This window comes from Manis javanica, chromosome 5 (assembly GCF_040802235.1).
Source record: "Manis javanica isolate MJ-LG chromosome 5, MJ_LKY, whole genome shotgun sequence".
Taxonomy (NCBI): domain Eukaryota; kingdom Metazoa; phylum Chordata; class Mammalia; order Pholidota; family Manidae; genus Manis; species Manis javanica.
In genome coordinates, this window is record NC_133160.1 from 162408887 (window position 1) to 162424810 (window position 15924).

Sequence of the window (15924 nt, forward strand, 5' to 3'; positions counted from 1 at the left end):
AAAGTGAGAAACAGATACAAAATGAGATAATCTGGGAAATGTATTTCCAGAAGTTATTTTCTTGTTGAAACCATAAGATCACATGATATATCTTAACAATGGCTTGAGGTCTAATGTAAAGAGATGTAAAGGCTACCTGACTTGTGGCGGCAAAGCCCATCCTCCACACACTGGATTCTCTGTGCATCCTTTTGGTTTACAACTAAGGCAGCTGACAAGGTGTCCACAGGAGCAGAATAATGGGCATGTGTGGCTTGTCTCAACAGAGCACATGTGGGGTCAGCAATCCTGAAACAGGATGGTTGTGCCAAGGCCAGTCATCCCAAGTCCTCTGACAGCTGGACCTTTGAAGTCAGATTCCCATTTGTACTGTGATTTTCAACACATTTTCCTAGGTCTCCTTTATCACTGCTGTGGCAGAGAGTGTGATGGAACATTTACAGTTGGGGAATTCACCATTCTTTCAATCTGTACTTTTTTTCTGTATTTCTTTTGTTTTTTTTAAACCACAATACCATTTATGGAAACTTGCCCTAACTTTCCAAGATCACAAATAACATAGAACAAAACTAGCTACTTTTTATGCCAGGCACATTGCCATACACTTTTCATCATTATTTAATTACCATAATGGTGAAGTGTAGACACTTTATGAATGAGGTAACTGGAACTTAGATAATTAAAAAACTTGCCCAAGGTCATACAGCCAGTAAGTGGTGGAGTTTGTTGTTGAAAGAGGTCCCCTGATTTCCAAAAGCTCAACGTGATGGCAGACTCCCAAGACTGCCCCGTGTTGACAGCATGTAGGGCCCTCTTGGCCTGCACCCCACCCTCCCGCTGCCCAGCTCCTTGTTAACATTTCTAACCTTTTCCTTGCTCTGCCCCACTCTTATGTCCTCCAAGGTTTCAGGTTATGTTTGTGTTTTTAAATCAGGTACTTGGTACTGAATTCACCTTATAATAAATGTGGTAAAGGTGGGCAAATTTGGTAAATTATATCATATGACAGCAAGTAAATGATCCGTGTCTTCAAGGCATAGTGATCAAAGAAGGAAACCATCATTCAGGTGACTTCAGCATGCATGTGTATCCACTAGATTTACTCTCACACTGAGGCAGCCATAGAGTGAAAGGGTTTTCTACTGACCTGCTACCACCCCGCTAGTACCCTGGCTCCCTTGGGGAAGGCAGCAGCTGCACTCACCACTCTTGTGCCCCTTGAGTAGTGCTCGGCACAGAGATCTACAGAATGAGTATTTGTTGAATGAATTATCCTTTAACTTGATACACTCTTTTGATAATTAATTGAATACTAATTCTGTTGCTATTACTGAAAACATTATAATTTGGTCTTGCAGAGATTTCAGATTTCTTTGGTAGCCTGTGATATTATGGATTCTGTTCATTTTAAAAGATTTAATTGTCTCTTTTTTCCTTTACTTTATAGATCATCTCTGGGTGTTGTTTCCAGATGTCTGCATGGTGATTGCATCAGAGACTGCTGTGGATATTGTAAAGCATGCCTTTATCACCAAGTTCAATGACATTACCGCAGATGTATGTGTTTTAATAAGCAATTCAATGTTTAACGTTGACTTCTGATTAATATTACAGTAAAGTAGGTTTACTTTATGAAGAATAAGGAGTACTTCTGCTTTAAAGTTAGAATTATAATTTTAAATTTCTAAAAATTATTAAAATACTGAAAGTATATTATTTCATTTAAACAGTCCTGGTTCTATACTGGGTGGTAGAATAGATTGGCCAGCAGTTCAGGTCAGACAATCACTAATTCAAAATCATTATAAACTGTTAATAGTATTATAATCTGTTTACTTAAACGTCCTAAAATCCACAGTGTTTCTATTTAAAACATTAGACTATCAAAATTTCTGTGTCTGGCTAGATTTTTTTAATATTTTATATTTAAAAAATTGATTTTTTTCCTGTGATTCTGAATAGGTTTCTGATGAGTTCTACAAAGCAAAAGCCTAATATTCTTGTAGTGAAAGTACTTAAAGAAACTTTGAGAGATTTGTCTTATATTGTAAGCAGATATTCTGTAGAATTTCCAGAAAGGGATATGTGACTGTAGGTTCATTGTATACACAACATGAAAGTTTCCTAGTACATTCCTCATCCTTACCTCAGTCCTAAAATTCATACTACTTCCAACAGTTTTCTAATATTTTAGTTGGGTTGTGCTTTGTCTTGCTCTGATACTTATTTTGTTCCAAAAAGCAAAGATTTAAAATCTAAAACATGTTAGATTTTTTTCTCTGAGTATTTCTTTTTGATACACTTGAATAAAAAAAAAGACTTCGCACTTTTTTGTAAAGCACTGATAAGTAATATCACCATTTATTCTCTTGGCTTCCGCAATACAGAATGATTCCTTTCTCATGGGATCATTTTCTCAACATCTGAAGGCAAAATTAGTACACTTGATTCAGGTATCTAGTACAGGTTTTAGTGGAAAGGACAATTCACAGTAACTTCATAACTACTGTGTTCTCTTCCCCAGTTTTCTATCTTGTTTAGTATCCATTTTTCTGAGAAAATGTCATTATTGTTTTATATACAGTAATAATTTTTAGCTGTTCATTTAATTTAAAATTTCAAAATTATTTTATATATATTATACTACTTAAAACATCCAGTATTCACAAAATGCTCAACTCTCAGGATCACAATTATTGACTATTAATCGCTCTTTGAAGAGAAGCCTTTAAAAGTCCTGTCGACAAAACAGTTGGGTGGATTAAGGCTTACGTTTTATCCTTACGGCAGGAAAACAAACAGAGAAACACTACGGAGATTTCTGCTTGGTTATTAGCACCTTTTTCCTGGTTGATTATTAAACATTTTCATCTATAAAGTCTGAATCTTTACACATTGTGTTGTTTTCATTATATTACTTAGTATCTCCTCCTTATTTTTCTTTAGGTCTACAGTGAATATAGAGCCAGCCTTGCTTTTGACCTTGTTAGCAGTCGGCAGAAAAATGTGAGCATTATATCAAAGACACAGTCTGAAATTAACTGAACAGAGTTTAATTTAGCATGATATTATTAGTTAAGGGAAAGCTACATAAACTTAAACTTACTGCTACTGTTCTTGACACTAAACGTTCACAAATTAATAAAAGTAATGAATAATACTTAACATTAATTGGGGGTATGATCTCTGCAGCATTATAACAGTTATGCAACTTCGATTTTCAAACCCACAATGAGTGTTAAGATTTCCGAATTATTTTACTCAATTGCATAATGGGTGGCCAGGTTATCTTCTTGCTCACAGCCTTGCCTGTTTAGAATATTTGCTGGTGATGCATGAAATAGTACCTTTAAAATGCTGTTTAAATCCTGTAAATCACTTCCTCCTTTCCCTGCCTAGGCATATACTGATTACAGTGACTCTGTGGCACGGAGGATGGGGTTTATTCCTCTCCCACTAGCTGTTTTGGTAAGTCCATACTTTCTCCCCTTTTTTAGAATGAGATAGCCATCATTACAGAATATTAATAGATGGATTATCAGTAAGTTTGTTTCAGAAGAACTTGATATAAAAATTAAAGGTAAACGACTAGGAAGGCAATTTTGTTTTAAATCATAGCATTAACCTTTCAAATTTTGAGTCATCAATAGGTAACTGATAGTAAGGAACTGTTTTATATAATGTGTTTTCTAATAATGAAAATACTCATTTTGGCTTATTTATTTGACAAAGATTTTTCTTTTTGAATGGAAATACCTAGTGATAGGCATTGGCGTGACCACTGTAACAGATACTAATGGAACTTAAGTTGATTCAACCTTTCTAAAGGGTAGTTTGATGGTATTGTGCTTTGACACAGTAATTCCAGTTCTAGGAATTTATCTTAAGAAAATAGTTATAAAAGGCACATGATTTATAAGCAAGGTTATGCATTGCAGTGGCATTAATACTAGTAAAAATTTAGAAACAAATGAAATACATTAAATAAATTATGGTATGCTCAAATGAAGAAACGTTCTGTATCCATTTATTTGCTATTTTTAACCTTCTTTCCAAAATTTTTATAGTGAAAATTTCTGTTATATTCAGTAAATATCACATTAAAAAAAACAATAGCACCGAAATTTACTAGATCAACCAAGAAAATAGTCATCAACTTTAAATATTTTAATGAGTTACTCAGAAAAGCCTTGCAAAAGGTTACTAGCCACATGAGGCTGTAATAATGTTAATTTAAAAGATTTGCTGATTGTACCTGTATTTGATTATATTTCTTATTGGCTATCCTCACATCAGTAAATGCAGCCTTGTTTTTGCCAAACAACATTTAGAATTCTCCTCATGATGCAAAGTGCCCTGAAAGTCAATTAGAGATGTATGAAGAAGTTGTAGGTCATCAACAAGTGCATTTAGACCAGCTTGTCTGACTTCAATAGATGATTTATAGATTTAATGTTATTTAAATCTTAGCATGACTCTCCAGACAACCACATCCTAAATGTTTTCAGTTATATTAGTAACTTGTTTATTATATGATAATAGAGCTTTCTCTTGCTTGGGAAAGGAAACTCTCTTTTGAAAAAACAGAGGAATTTAAAGAGTAAAGTTATTTGTTAAAGGTTTAAGAGATTGATAAAAGAGAATATTAGATTTTTCTACATTTGTTTCCTACAACTGCAAGCATGGTATATGAAGTGTGAAGATAAACCTAGGTTGCCTGACTGATTTTTCATAAAGTAGGAACAGTTAAATGATTGGATTTAAATGTGGCCCTGCTTTGCCAAATAATACTTGACTGTCTAGTAACTTATTTGCCAGAAAACCATTTTTAGTATGAATTTTTAAATTTAGCATTTAAAAGTTTTTCCCCCTGCCTTTGTTTTAGTCTTTTAAGTGAGTTTTTATAATGTTGTACCAAAAGACTTAGACTTAATTAATAATTAACAAAACACTTTTGGAAAAGCTGTAATTTTTTAAGGGGATTATGTAGGTAAACAGTGACTGGCGGGTTTTCTTCTTCAGGGCTTTTCTCACAGAGCTCAAGTGACACTGTAGCTTTGGCAGATGACTAGGAGCCGTGAGGACTGTTCCGAGGGCTCAGCGGTCAAGTTGATTCTTTAATTAAGGCCCAAGAGTTTCAGTGCTTCCTTCTAAGTGTTACCTTAGGTCCTAAAATGAATTCACATTAAAAAAAATAAAAGAAATCATATATTAAGTATCATGTAAATTAGATTTTGGACATACGTATTTTAAAGTTACCTAATAACATATTAAATGAAAACAAAGTAACTGAAGCCTTCAGTGTGACAATTGGTTTGCCTTTCATATTAATGAATAAAATCCTAGAGCCATGTTACTTCCATCACAAGTGTTTGTACAACAGGTCATTTCCCCGTTAGAGACTGTGACAGAGATGAGAACTCCATGTCTGTCGTCTCACACTGAAGCTGTTGAATATATGACAGTCCATTCCCTCTATTTCCTCACAATTGTTCTTTCATTAAAAGCATTTTTTAAATATCATTTAACTGTGTCTTTATATTTATTTAAGACACCCTAATAGACTCTTCTACTTGATGATAACATCACTAGATAAGGTCAGTTATTTTCCCTGATTTCCCATTTCCATATAGCTGGCCCCCTAGACCCTAAAATGTAGGCATATTATTAAACTGAACCTATACACTATGTAAACATCCTCTGGTGACAGAGTCCACCAGATTTATTCAGACTTCCAAGGATGATTATTTCTGTGAGGTGAGTTATAAAACAGGTGTTTAACCATAAACATCAAAAAGAGAGAAATTTTCTGACCTTTTAGTAATTAATTTTGTAATGGTATTTGGTTTTTTTAAACGGTACAAACCTCCTAAGGTTCCCATTCCTCCCCGTTCCCTGCAAGTCACTGAAGGTTCTTAAAAAGAATCAAAGAAAAAAGGGCAAAAAGGTAAGATTAAGGGAAATGCCCTCCAAGTGGTTCTAGCTCTGTTGGGGATACATTCAGTAAGATGAATCCATTTGTATTTTCTGAATTAATTTTGTGTTTTAAAAATCCACTGATTTGCATCAGGTACAAGGTCATCCATGAAAGAGGTGTAGTGTCTGGCTTCAGAAAGTCAACAGTAGCAGAACGCAGCATTAGCCACATGCATCCTAGATCTGCCTGAACAAAATCCAAGTCTAGCACAAAAGGTTACACAAGCAGCCAGATTTTAGTATGAACTGACAAATCTATAGCTGCTTGCTTGGGTTTAGACAAAGGCCACAGGGGTGTGCTGAGGGCATTAGAATTAGCGTGGAGTGCTCTTTAAATATTAACTAATTGTGATTGTATGTTTTGTTGTTTTGGTTTGTTTCTGGCTAGCTCATCAGAGTTGTAACAAGCTCAATTAAAGTGCAAGGAATCCTGTCTTATGCCTGCGTCATACTGTTCTATTTTGGGTAAGATTATTCTTGAATATGTTTTTGGTTATACTGTAAAGTATAAATGCAAGATATAATTCAAGTTAATAGCAACCAAGTCATACTATACCCATTCTAACTGTCCTGGGGGCTGTTAACAGCACAGACCTCCAGATGTATTTGTTCATTAAATTCTGCTTAAATTAAATATACCACTATTTGGTAGTAGTGTTAATAACACCATAGATTTTATTTTAATCTTCAGTGGAATCAGTTACTTTAAGCCCTTCTTGCTTAGGATTTAAGTTTCACCCATATTTTCTTTTGTGACAAAATCTGCCATTATAATCAGACATTTTTCTGTGTTTAAAAACATCTTTAACTCAGTTAATCCCACCATGTTGTTGCTCAGGTTCTAGGAGTCAGGATGGCCACCAAGCATCTGTCCCCACACTTCTCCACCCCATGTCATTCATACATTGGCTTGTGGCTTTGGCTTGACCCTAGGCATGTAAGGAGCAATGTCAGGGCTGGGAGTCCTGGGCCTTGATCTCACCTGCGTCCTACAGCTTCTTCATGCTGCCAGGGGAACCACACCTCTCCTCCCTCCAACCTAGATCATCTGTTTTTAGCCTTGGAAAATAGTTCCCTTTCTCCCTGTTTCCATCAGAATTATGCACGTAGACTTGTAGACCTCTTTCTTTTGCCTCTGACCCTGAGAAATCTGTTTTTATCTTGGGGAAATCCTTTCTTTTCATGTTTCCCTGCTAAGTGCCCCATCTCCTTACACATCACTCTCAATGGGCTTTTGCTTCTGGAAACAAAAGCCAAGAAGGGAAGTTTCTTTAGGTAATCTCTGCTTCTTTCCCTGAAGGGGATGAGAAAATAGAAATACAGAGTGAAAAAGATCTTTGAATTTCTACTGTTTGCCACATGAATTATTTTAGCATGCTCTAGGCCTGTGTCATATAAACCCAAAGGAGATGCAGAAATGTAGTTTCTCTGCCTGTGACCGGCTGCACTCTGACCCACAAATTTGATGGTGTCACGTCACTTCCCCTCTGGTCGGGGAACAAATGGTAACAAGTTAACAACTAAAACGATTCACATAGTAGTAAGTAGTATGAAGAAAATAACATAAAATGCTGGTTTTACTATTGTTAGTTTTCTCAAGAAGTGAATTTATAATGAAACAGCCCAACCTAACTTCAGATTTACTTAACCAGAAAAAGGGACGCTGTCCCTGCTCACTGGCAGTGGTGCAAGAGGAGTCGGGCTCGGAGCCTGAGACGGTCAGAGCCGAGTATCTCAAGAAGAGGGAGAGAGGGAGAGAGGATGCTGGCGGTAATGACTTGAGTCGGAGTCACCCGGAGCCTGCCTCCAGGATGGGGTCTGCTGGAGCCTCTGCTGAGCAGCCCGAGGCAGTGCTGTCCCTGTTCAGGAGGGCAGCAGGAGAGCCATTCCGAGCAGACCCAGACCGCGTACTGTTCCCATCTGACATTCCTCTACTGAGTTCACTCTCTTCAGTTCTTTGACCTTGGAAAATGCGAGATCTTTCTGGTGCAAACGGTCATACCGCCCTCCAAAGTCCTTCAAGCTATTTGGCTGTAATGGCTTCCATATTTGTTTAATGAGCTAATTATTCTCATATTTTTCTTTTGACATACACCAGGAAATGTGAAACACATATATACCACATCTGAAAATGTATGCTACGTCTTTGTTTAGTTACAGCTGCCTGTGCAAAAATCACAAAGTGGGTGTGCTTTAATCTGCATTCACGACCTCCCCCACCCCAACCCCCAAGGCACCTCACTCCCGAAATCTGATCACCTCTCCCCACATAGCCCAGCTGAGCACATCTGTTCACTGACCTTGCCCCTCTACTGATTTATTCTAATTATCCTTGTATCAGGGTAATACCCACATTATCATGTCCTCCTCCAAGATCTTTCTCATAGATAAGACCACCTTATCCTCCAAAGCATCTTTGTTCCTTAACCCCACCAAGGCCGGAATCTCCCTTTAGCAAAAACCAATTCAGCTGGACCTCCTGACATGAAATGCTGTGCCCCCCCTCCCCTCTCTCTCCAGACTCCCTCGCCCTGACAGTGGGTGGAGGGAAGGCTCACAGCCCCTGCCCCCCTGATGTTCAGAGCTCTTCAGAGAGACACCCTGAGGGCCAGGGACTAGTCCTGGTACTGGGCTAGGGATCAGCTGAAAAGAACACCAGTGCCCTGAGAAACAGACAGTAACCAGAAAAAGCAAGTCACTATAAAGTGACAGTTGGTAGCAGATGTCAGGAAGAAAAATACAGTGTAGGTATAGGAGCTGGGGAATGACAGAGACGCAGCGGGCAGAGGCAGCCTCTCTGGTGAGCTGATACTTAAGTGGAGACCAGATGGAGTAAAGGGGGATGCAGGTGCCTGGGAAGAGAGAGCTCGGCAGAGGGGGCACAGGGCAGGCCTGACGGAGCAGCAGCGGGAGCTGGGGGACTGGAGCCAGTGGTCCAGGCGCAGCCCATGGGAGAGGACCACGGGCAGGGCCTGGGCTTCAGCTCTTGAGGTAGAGGAGCATCTGGAGGCTCCCAAGCAGAAGAGGACTATCCAGCTGGCTTTTTGCCAGGGCCGCTCTGGCTGCCATGTGCACAGCGGGCTGGTGTGTGGCAAGAGGAGAAGCAGAGGTCCCGCCGAGTCAGGAGCTGTTGCGGCCTCCCGTGGAGGGGTGGCTATGGCTGGAATCGAAGTGGGAGCCCTGGAGTGGTCAGAATTTGCCAACCAGGTAGATATTTTGAAAGCAGAGTTGGACGGGCAGGACTTGCTGATGTTGAGGTGTAAGGGGAAAACAGCAAGTGTGATCACCAAGTTTGGGGCCCAAGCAGTAAGGGTGGCAGAATCGCCACCTGCTGTGTTTGGGAAGCCTTTGGGAAATACACATGGGCTCCCTTTAGTTTTTGGCAGGGTTGGAGTTGGAATCAGGACTTGTGGTTTGGATTCAGTAAGTTTGCAGGCCTATTAGACACCCGCGAGGCAGCTGGAGAACACAGTGAAGGGTGTGTGTGAGGAGCTACGGGCAACGTTGGGGCTGTGGTACATTTGGGAGTGTTTTGCAAGGTCCTGGGGGCCCTGGATCTCCTTGAGGTGGTCCCTGTTCGCATTCTTTGTTTTGGAGCAGAGAGACTGGGAACAGTGGAGGAAACCTTCGCTTCTTGCTTTGACCTCCTGCCAGGCCCCTCCTTAGACGTGCCTCCACTGACTTGTGATTTCTGTTGCTGCCCGCATTTCGCCTCAGGCGTAAGAAACAGCAACCTGCTTCTTGCTGTAAAACTGGCCGCGAGGTCCTTGGGTCTGTGTCATTTAAGGGCCCCATACATGAGAAGATGACCAGTGTGAAGAGGCTTTTTTGTTTTTGTTTTGTTTTTTTCAGAGATTTTTTGCCAGATTTGTATCAGAGGCCTTAAAATGTCACATAACTTTTGGCCTAGAAATTCCAGTTCAGTAGCTATAGCTACCTAGGAATTTATCTTAAGGCAATAAAGATACAACATAAGTTTTCCTACTCAGAAACTTTTTAAAAGAAGTAAAATATTGGAAATAACCTAACTATCCAGAAATTAAGGGGTTTGGGGGGCTTTGTTATTTGATAACCCACAAAGTAAAATATTAGGCAGCCATTCAAATAATGTGATTAGCACACATTAACTGGTAGGGAGAAATATTCATGATATATTGTTTTGTAATAATATTAACAAAATTGGTTGATGTTTCTATGTGCCAAGCATTGTTCTGAGCACTTACTGGAATCATCTCTTTTAAGGATTAACTAGCTAAGAAACTCACTCAGGTCCACAGGATCCGAGCAGTGGAGTCAGGATTTGAACTCATCACTTGGCCCCCAGAGTCTGTGCTCCGGCTCCTAACTCCAGTCCCCCACTACCTTGTAAAATAGACCCCATTTCAGAACAGCAAAGAAGTACAAATTGATGTATTTTTGTAGCAAAACAACTGAAACATACCAACCGTCACAGTGATTAGCACTGGAGTGTGGAATTACAAGGCATCTCATTTTATCTGTATTTACTATATGTGTTTGTTTTGTAGTAAGAGAATAAATGGTAAATAGTTTAGTACCAGCTAAAACTTCTACATGGTGTAATTTCTTCTTATAAATGATAACTAAGGAATTTGTCACAACTTTTCCCTTGTGGTACAAAAACCTCAGGAAACGTGTGCATCTGGGACCCAGCCCGCCGCCCCCGGCGCTCCTTTCCTCCCCAACCCCCCCCCCCACCGTTAGCCGCCGGAGGGCAGGGCGGGCCCCGTGGGAGCTCCCACAGCGGGTGCTTATGTCTCTCTGGTTTTAGGTTGATATCCCTGAAAGTACTTAATAGCATTGTGCTGCTGGGAAAATCATGCCAATATGTGAAGGAAGCCAAAATGGAAGACAAGCTGTTTAATCCTCCGCCAACCAGCACGCCAGGCAAACCATCCAGTAAATCACAAAACAAGTGTAAACCTTCTCCAGGTATGTTGGTTGTTTTCACCACTTTTCATCATGTTCTAAAGAGTTCATTGTCCAAACTTGCCCTCTGAAAAGCCACTGTTGAGTCAGCACTTCGCAGTACCCTCAGCTTATTGTTTTTAATGTTTGTATTTTAGATCTCATCACAGATGCACCTGACACAGTGCTCTGAGTTGGTACATTCATTCAGGGCTCAGTGCATGATCACTGAGCACCTGTCACATGACAGGTCCAGGGCAGACGGCAGTGGGAACAAAAGGCAGAGCGCCTCTGATTGTCGGGGAGAGGGAAGGAAGCGCATAAGTGACTTTGCACTCTGTCAGAGGCAGTAAGCTCTGTGAACAAAAGTAAAGCTGGGTCAGGAAAGGAAAGTGTGATGGGGAGTTAGGGCAACTCCCCCAACAGAGGAGACACCCCTTCTCTGACGAGCACCCCAGCAAGGGCCTAAGGCCAGAGCATGCTTGGCATGGGAGGGGTCACCCTGAGCCCTGCAGGCTACTGCAATGACCTTGGCTTTACTGTGTGGGAAGGGCCATTGCAGGGCTTGGAGCAGAGGGGTGACACTTTAAAAGGGTCATTCTGAAGCTCTGTGGAAAATAAGACACAAGGATGGTGAGCCCACAGGCAGAGAGGCTGGAGGAGGCTGCCTGGCCCAGAGCAAGGGGTCTTGGAGTGAGCGGGGAGGCCCAGGCAGGCTCTGCGTGGCTCTGGAAGTGCAGGATTCACTGATGAGGTTGTGAGGTGTGGGAGAGAAAGAGGAGTTAGGATGATTCCAGTGTTTCTGGCTTGGAAGATTCAGAGGAAAACTGGGATACTGACTTAATTTTGTCATTAGATGGTAGGTTCCTATTCTTGTGAATATTTAGTCATGCGAATTTTTTAAAAGGTTTACTTTTAAATATGTGGCACTACAGTGTGCCGCATAATACGTGAGCCACTGGAAATACAAACCGTGCTTTCAGGGCCTCACAGACTGACAGGGAGACAACAAAAGTGGAAAATGCCATAGGTGAGTGAGGCTGCAGACAGGTGTGGAGGGACAGGAGGGCTCCCTGCATGCAGGTAGTGGTGCCTGCCCTGAATCTTGACAGAGGAGAAGGAGCCCAGGTGAAGGTGGGTGAGAGGGCACTTCAGGAAAGGGACCAGCACGAGCTGAAGGAGGGAGGCCTGGAAAAGCAGCCCGAAGGCCAAGCAGCTCGGATTCTGAGTGTAGGGTTTGCTCTGGGAAGAGGCTGGGCCAGAGTCCAGTCTGAAGGGAGGGCTGCACTCACTGAGGATGCCTCTCAGGAAGATTCAAATAAAGTAAATAAAAGCTTGTGTGATCACTTGAAGATAATTTCTGTTCATTCTAAAGGACATGTAGATGATATTAGTAATCCGGGATTGCATTTGTTTTAACTCTCTGGATAATTCACAGTGGGTCCTGGGCCCATGTGTGCCCCTGAGGTAAGGCTCCTTTAGCACCTTAGGGTGTTGGTAAGTGTCGGTCCTGCCCTCGGGAGCCTCCAGTCTGATGGAGGGACAGAACCGTTAAGCACACACTGCAGTTCAGTTCAAGGCCACTGGATCCAGAGCCATGGGATAAGAAATATGTTTCAGACAAGTGTCTGAGTGACTGCGTAGGGTGTTTGGAAGCTGGAGACCACAGGCCAGAGAAAACTCAGAAAGGTGTTGCAGGTCAGGCAGCTCAGGCCCGATTGAAGGATGAAAAGGGGGGCTTGCTCTCAAGGCAGCAATCATGTTGTAAAAGAAGCAAAAAATAGCAGCAGGTATTATGGGAACGGGGAGGGCAGGAGGGAGATGGATACATACAGGTAAATATGTGCAATTTACTGTCATTCTGCCTCAAGAAAGCTGCTACTAGGACTGAATGTACGATTCAGAGATTGGTGGCTCCAGGCCCCAGCCCAGCTGTCCCCCAGGCCAGGCTTCAGGATCCCTGTGGCCAGAAATCCACATTTGGGGGTTTGTTGTTTGGTTTGTTTTTACCTCTCATGTGCACTTCCTGGAGGTAAAATGCTGTCTAAGTCTAGCTACGGTCACTACACATGAAGTGGTAAAGAATGTGTAAAGAATGTATTCAGAGTCTACTTAGCTCTGGCGCCCTGAGTACAGGAACCTATGTTATTTTTAGGGGGTCTGGCAACAATCATATTAAGACTGGGTTATATAGGAAGCAGTTTGTTAAGTAAGAGTCATAATTTTTTCAAAACCAGGTAATTGTGTTGTTTGTGTTATTATGGATGAGCAAACAGGATGGCATGGCGTCTTAAGTTTCATTATAAATTATGGCTGCTTCTACCACATGCTCTTGGGTTACCATTTGCTTTATCAAAAAGTGTGGATAATAGACTTTTTTTCGGTACCACTATATTGGTAAGCTCATATTTCTTATCAGTTGTGGGGGAAATCTTTTTCTAATTAAATGCTTCTGTTTTTCCACAGAAGAAAACTTGTCTGCTTCGGTCACCAGCCAGCCTACTCATCAAAAGGAAAATGTCATACCATTGCTTGTGACAAGCAGTTTTGATCAGTTTCTGACAACTCCAGATGGTGACGAGAAGGACATAACACAGGAAAACTCTGAATTAAAACACAGATCTTCAAAGAAAGACTTGTTAGACATAGACAGGTTCACAATCTGCGGGAATCGAATTGACTGACCTCCAGGGCTCCGGGCGCCCGAGACGCTGAGCCTAGGGCAGTAATGCAGTGCCACCAGGGCGGACAGATGCTAACGGTGGCACTTAAATATTTATTTAAGAACTTAAATTATTAATGGAGAGCAAATCTTAGTACCTTTGTTCCAGCAGTGTGGTCTGGCAGAAGGTCGGGTCACAGAGGAGCAGCAGCCTCCAGCCGCGGCTCTGGGAAGCTCAATGGATCTTAGGAAGAGTTCCTCCTCCAGGGAAAATGGCAGAGCCGCTCCTGGGCCAGGGGGGCAATGGCAGAGCCGCTCCTGGGCCAGGGGGCAATGGCAGAGCCGCTCCTGCTTTGTCTGTTTGTGCTTCCAGAGCATCGAGCTTTGCCTCAGGGCCTCTCCAGTGTAAGGATATACCTGGAAAACTGTGAAGCTCTCCCCGTGACATGACCTTTCCAGTCTCACACTGTTTTCACAAACAGTTTTTGAACTTTTCTTCATCTGCCAAAGCATTAAAAATAAACTTAAGATAAATGTTCTTATCACCAGAATAATCCTTGAAGATTTATCTGAATTAATCAGAATAAAAAGGATACCTTAAATAAGATATGATAATTAATAGCATTTAGGGGGGAAAAAACCCTAAGCCAGTTTGTTTAAGAAATACTAATTAATGAAGGTTATGCATTGCTGAGAAAATGTTTCATAAAATTCAGTTTTATGTGAGCTATGTATTGTTTAATTGCAGTGGATACAATAGAAATTTCCTTATTAAAAGGCACTTTTTATGCTGAAAAAGAGCAGTGTTAACTCTAATGTATAGTTAACTGGTTTCGCTTTAAAATTAATGGCTTCATAAATTGTTTCAGTTAAAAAGATTTGGTGTTGAATAGGCTGAAGAATTGTCAATGTACGAAGTTCAAAGGTGTCAGCTAACTGGGTTTTTAAAGTAACAGTTTTAAAGTCAATGTTCTACGTGGACAGGGCAGCACCATGTTGCTTGGGCTTGACGGGCATTCAGTCTCCGTCGGGAGTGGGGGGCGTGCGTGTCCTGGCGCGGGCTCTCTGCTCTCCAGGAGAGCCTCCATGCAGGGCGCTGCGCCTCAGGGGTGCCGGGGGCTGGGCAGCACGGCATTGGCAGTGTGCGGGTGTGATTAGTGTCTGTGTATGGACGCTGGGAGCAGCAACCAAAGGGTGCTTTGGGGTTTATATGAGATCAAGGTTCCATTTCTGCTTCATTACTAGCGTGTGGCCTGTATCATAGGACAGGTTGTTTTCTACCCCGTTTTATCTTGAGAAACCTTTCTGCGTTTCTACAAAAATTTTCTGACGTCCAGTTCCTGAATGTCCAGATGTTACGTTAACTGTTACTTCCTTTGATGTTTCCTCTTTGAAGAGAGGGAGCTCTTGTGTCTCTGCTTGGGGCGTGTGATGTGCAGAAGGTCGGTTATAGGTGATCTGTCTTTTCCCTGCGTGAAATACAAAGCCAGCTTTAGGGCTCTGGCTTGTTCACTTGAAATACAAACATGAATTTTAATGTTCTGCATTAATTAAAACACTCTGAAGATTGATGTTCACATATGGTAAAAGAGGAAATGTATAGAAATGTTTTTGTGAAATCAGGAAGTATTTTTAAGTTACAAATGTTAGCACTTTTAATTGCTTTGTGTATGTTTCAGTGAAGCCCCATTTTAGAATTATTATTCTTTTTTACATCTTCTCTTCACCTCTAATAGGAACAGTGTTCATGGTAAAGGGGAATAGTTTGGGGAAAACTTTGCCAAACATAGCCCTGATCAGAGCAAGACTGACCTGGGTGTATCTTTCAATTCAGTTTGAATTATTCTGTTATCATGCTGTCATTTTTGGAAGATTTTTCATTTCCTTTACAGATTATACTGGGAGTTCGGAATGATGTTCATTTCTTCTGTTAAAATGGCATTCAGTACTAATTTTATAAGTGCATCTTGTGTGAAACTCAATAAATTCAATTTTATAATCTTTTTTTAAAAAGTCACTGAATTTATTTTAGTAACATACACTCTTTTATTTGGTGGAGTTTACTTATCACTAGATAGTAAAAATTTATTCCTAATTTACAAGTGACAGGACTATAATTTGAATTCTTCTTTTGGTCTTAACTGCCGCAAAATGTTTGATTTCTGTCTTTGAGAAGACTGGGGCTTGATCATAGACCCTTTAATATGTCTCAGCAAATGAAGGTACTTGAATTTTACAGGTATTTTGAATGTCACACGTGCTTTTCCTATCTGGGAGTCAAGTTCAAGACAGTACTTCGGTTTAAAAAAAAATCTAAGGCACAACATAGTTCAGACTCTTACTAACTGTTGTTTGGCGTA

At 41.0% G+C, this 15924-nt stretch overlaps 1 protein-coding gene across 3 annotated transcripts in view; it reads left to right on the top strand.

Moving 5' to 3' along the window:
• TAPT1 (transmembrane anterior posterior transformation 1) overlaps positions 1 to 15568 on the top strand; it is a 61858-nt gene extending 46290 nt beyond the window's left edge. Inside the window, exons 9-14 of one of the 3 annotated variants that reach the window (XM_036990559.2) lie at positions 1448 to 1557; positions 2947 to 3006; positions 3400 to 3468; positions 6365 to 6441; positions 10766 to 10926; positions 13369 to 15568. In XM_036990559.2, the coding sequence (XP_036846454.2) occupies positions 1448 to 1557; positions 2947 to 3006; positions 3400 to 3468; positions 6365 to 6441; positions 10766 to 10926; positions 13369 to 13586 (695 nt within the window). In that variant the 3' untranslated portion in view covers positions 13587 to 15568. The other 2 variants (XM_036990563.2, XM_073237806.1) reach the window with 2 other exon arrangements.
• The last annotated feature ends 356 nt before the right edge of the window (positions 15569 to 15924 follow it).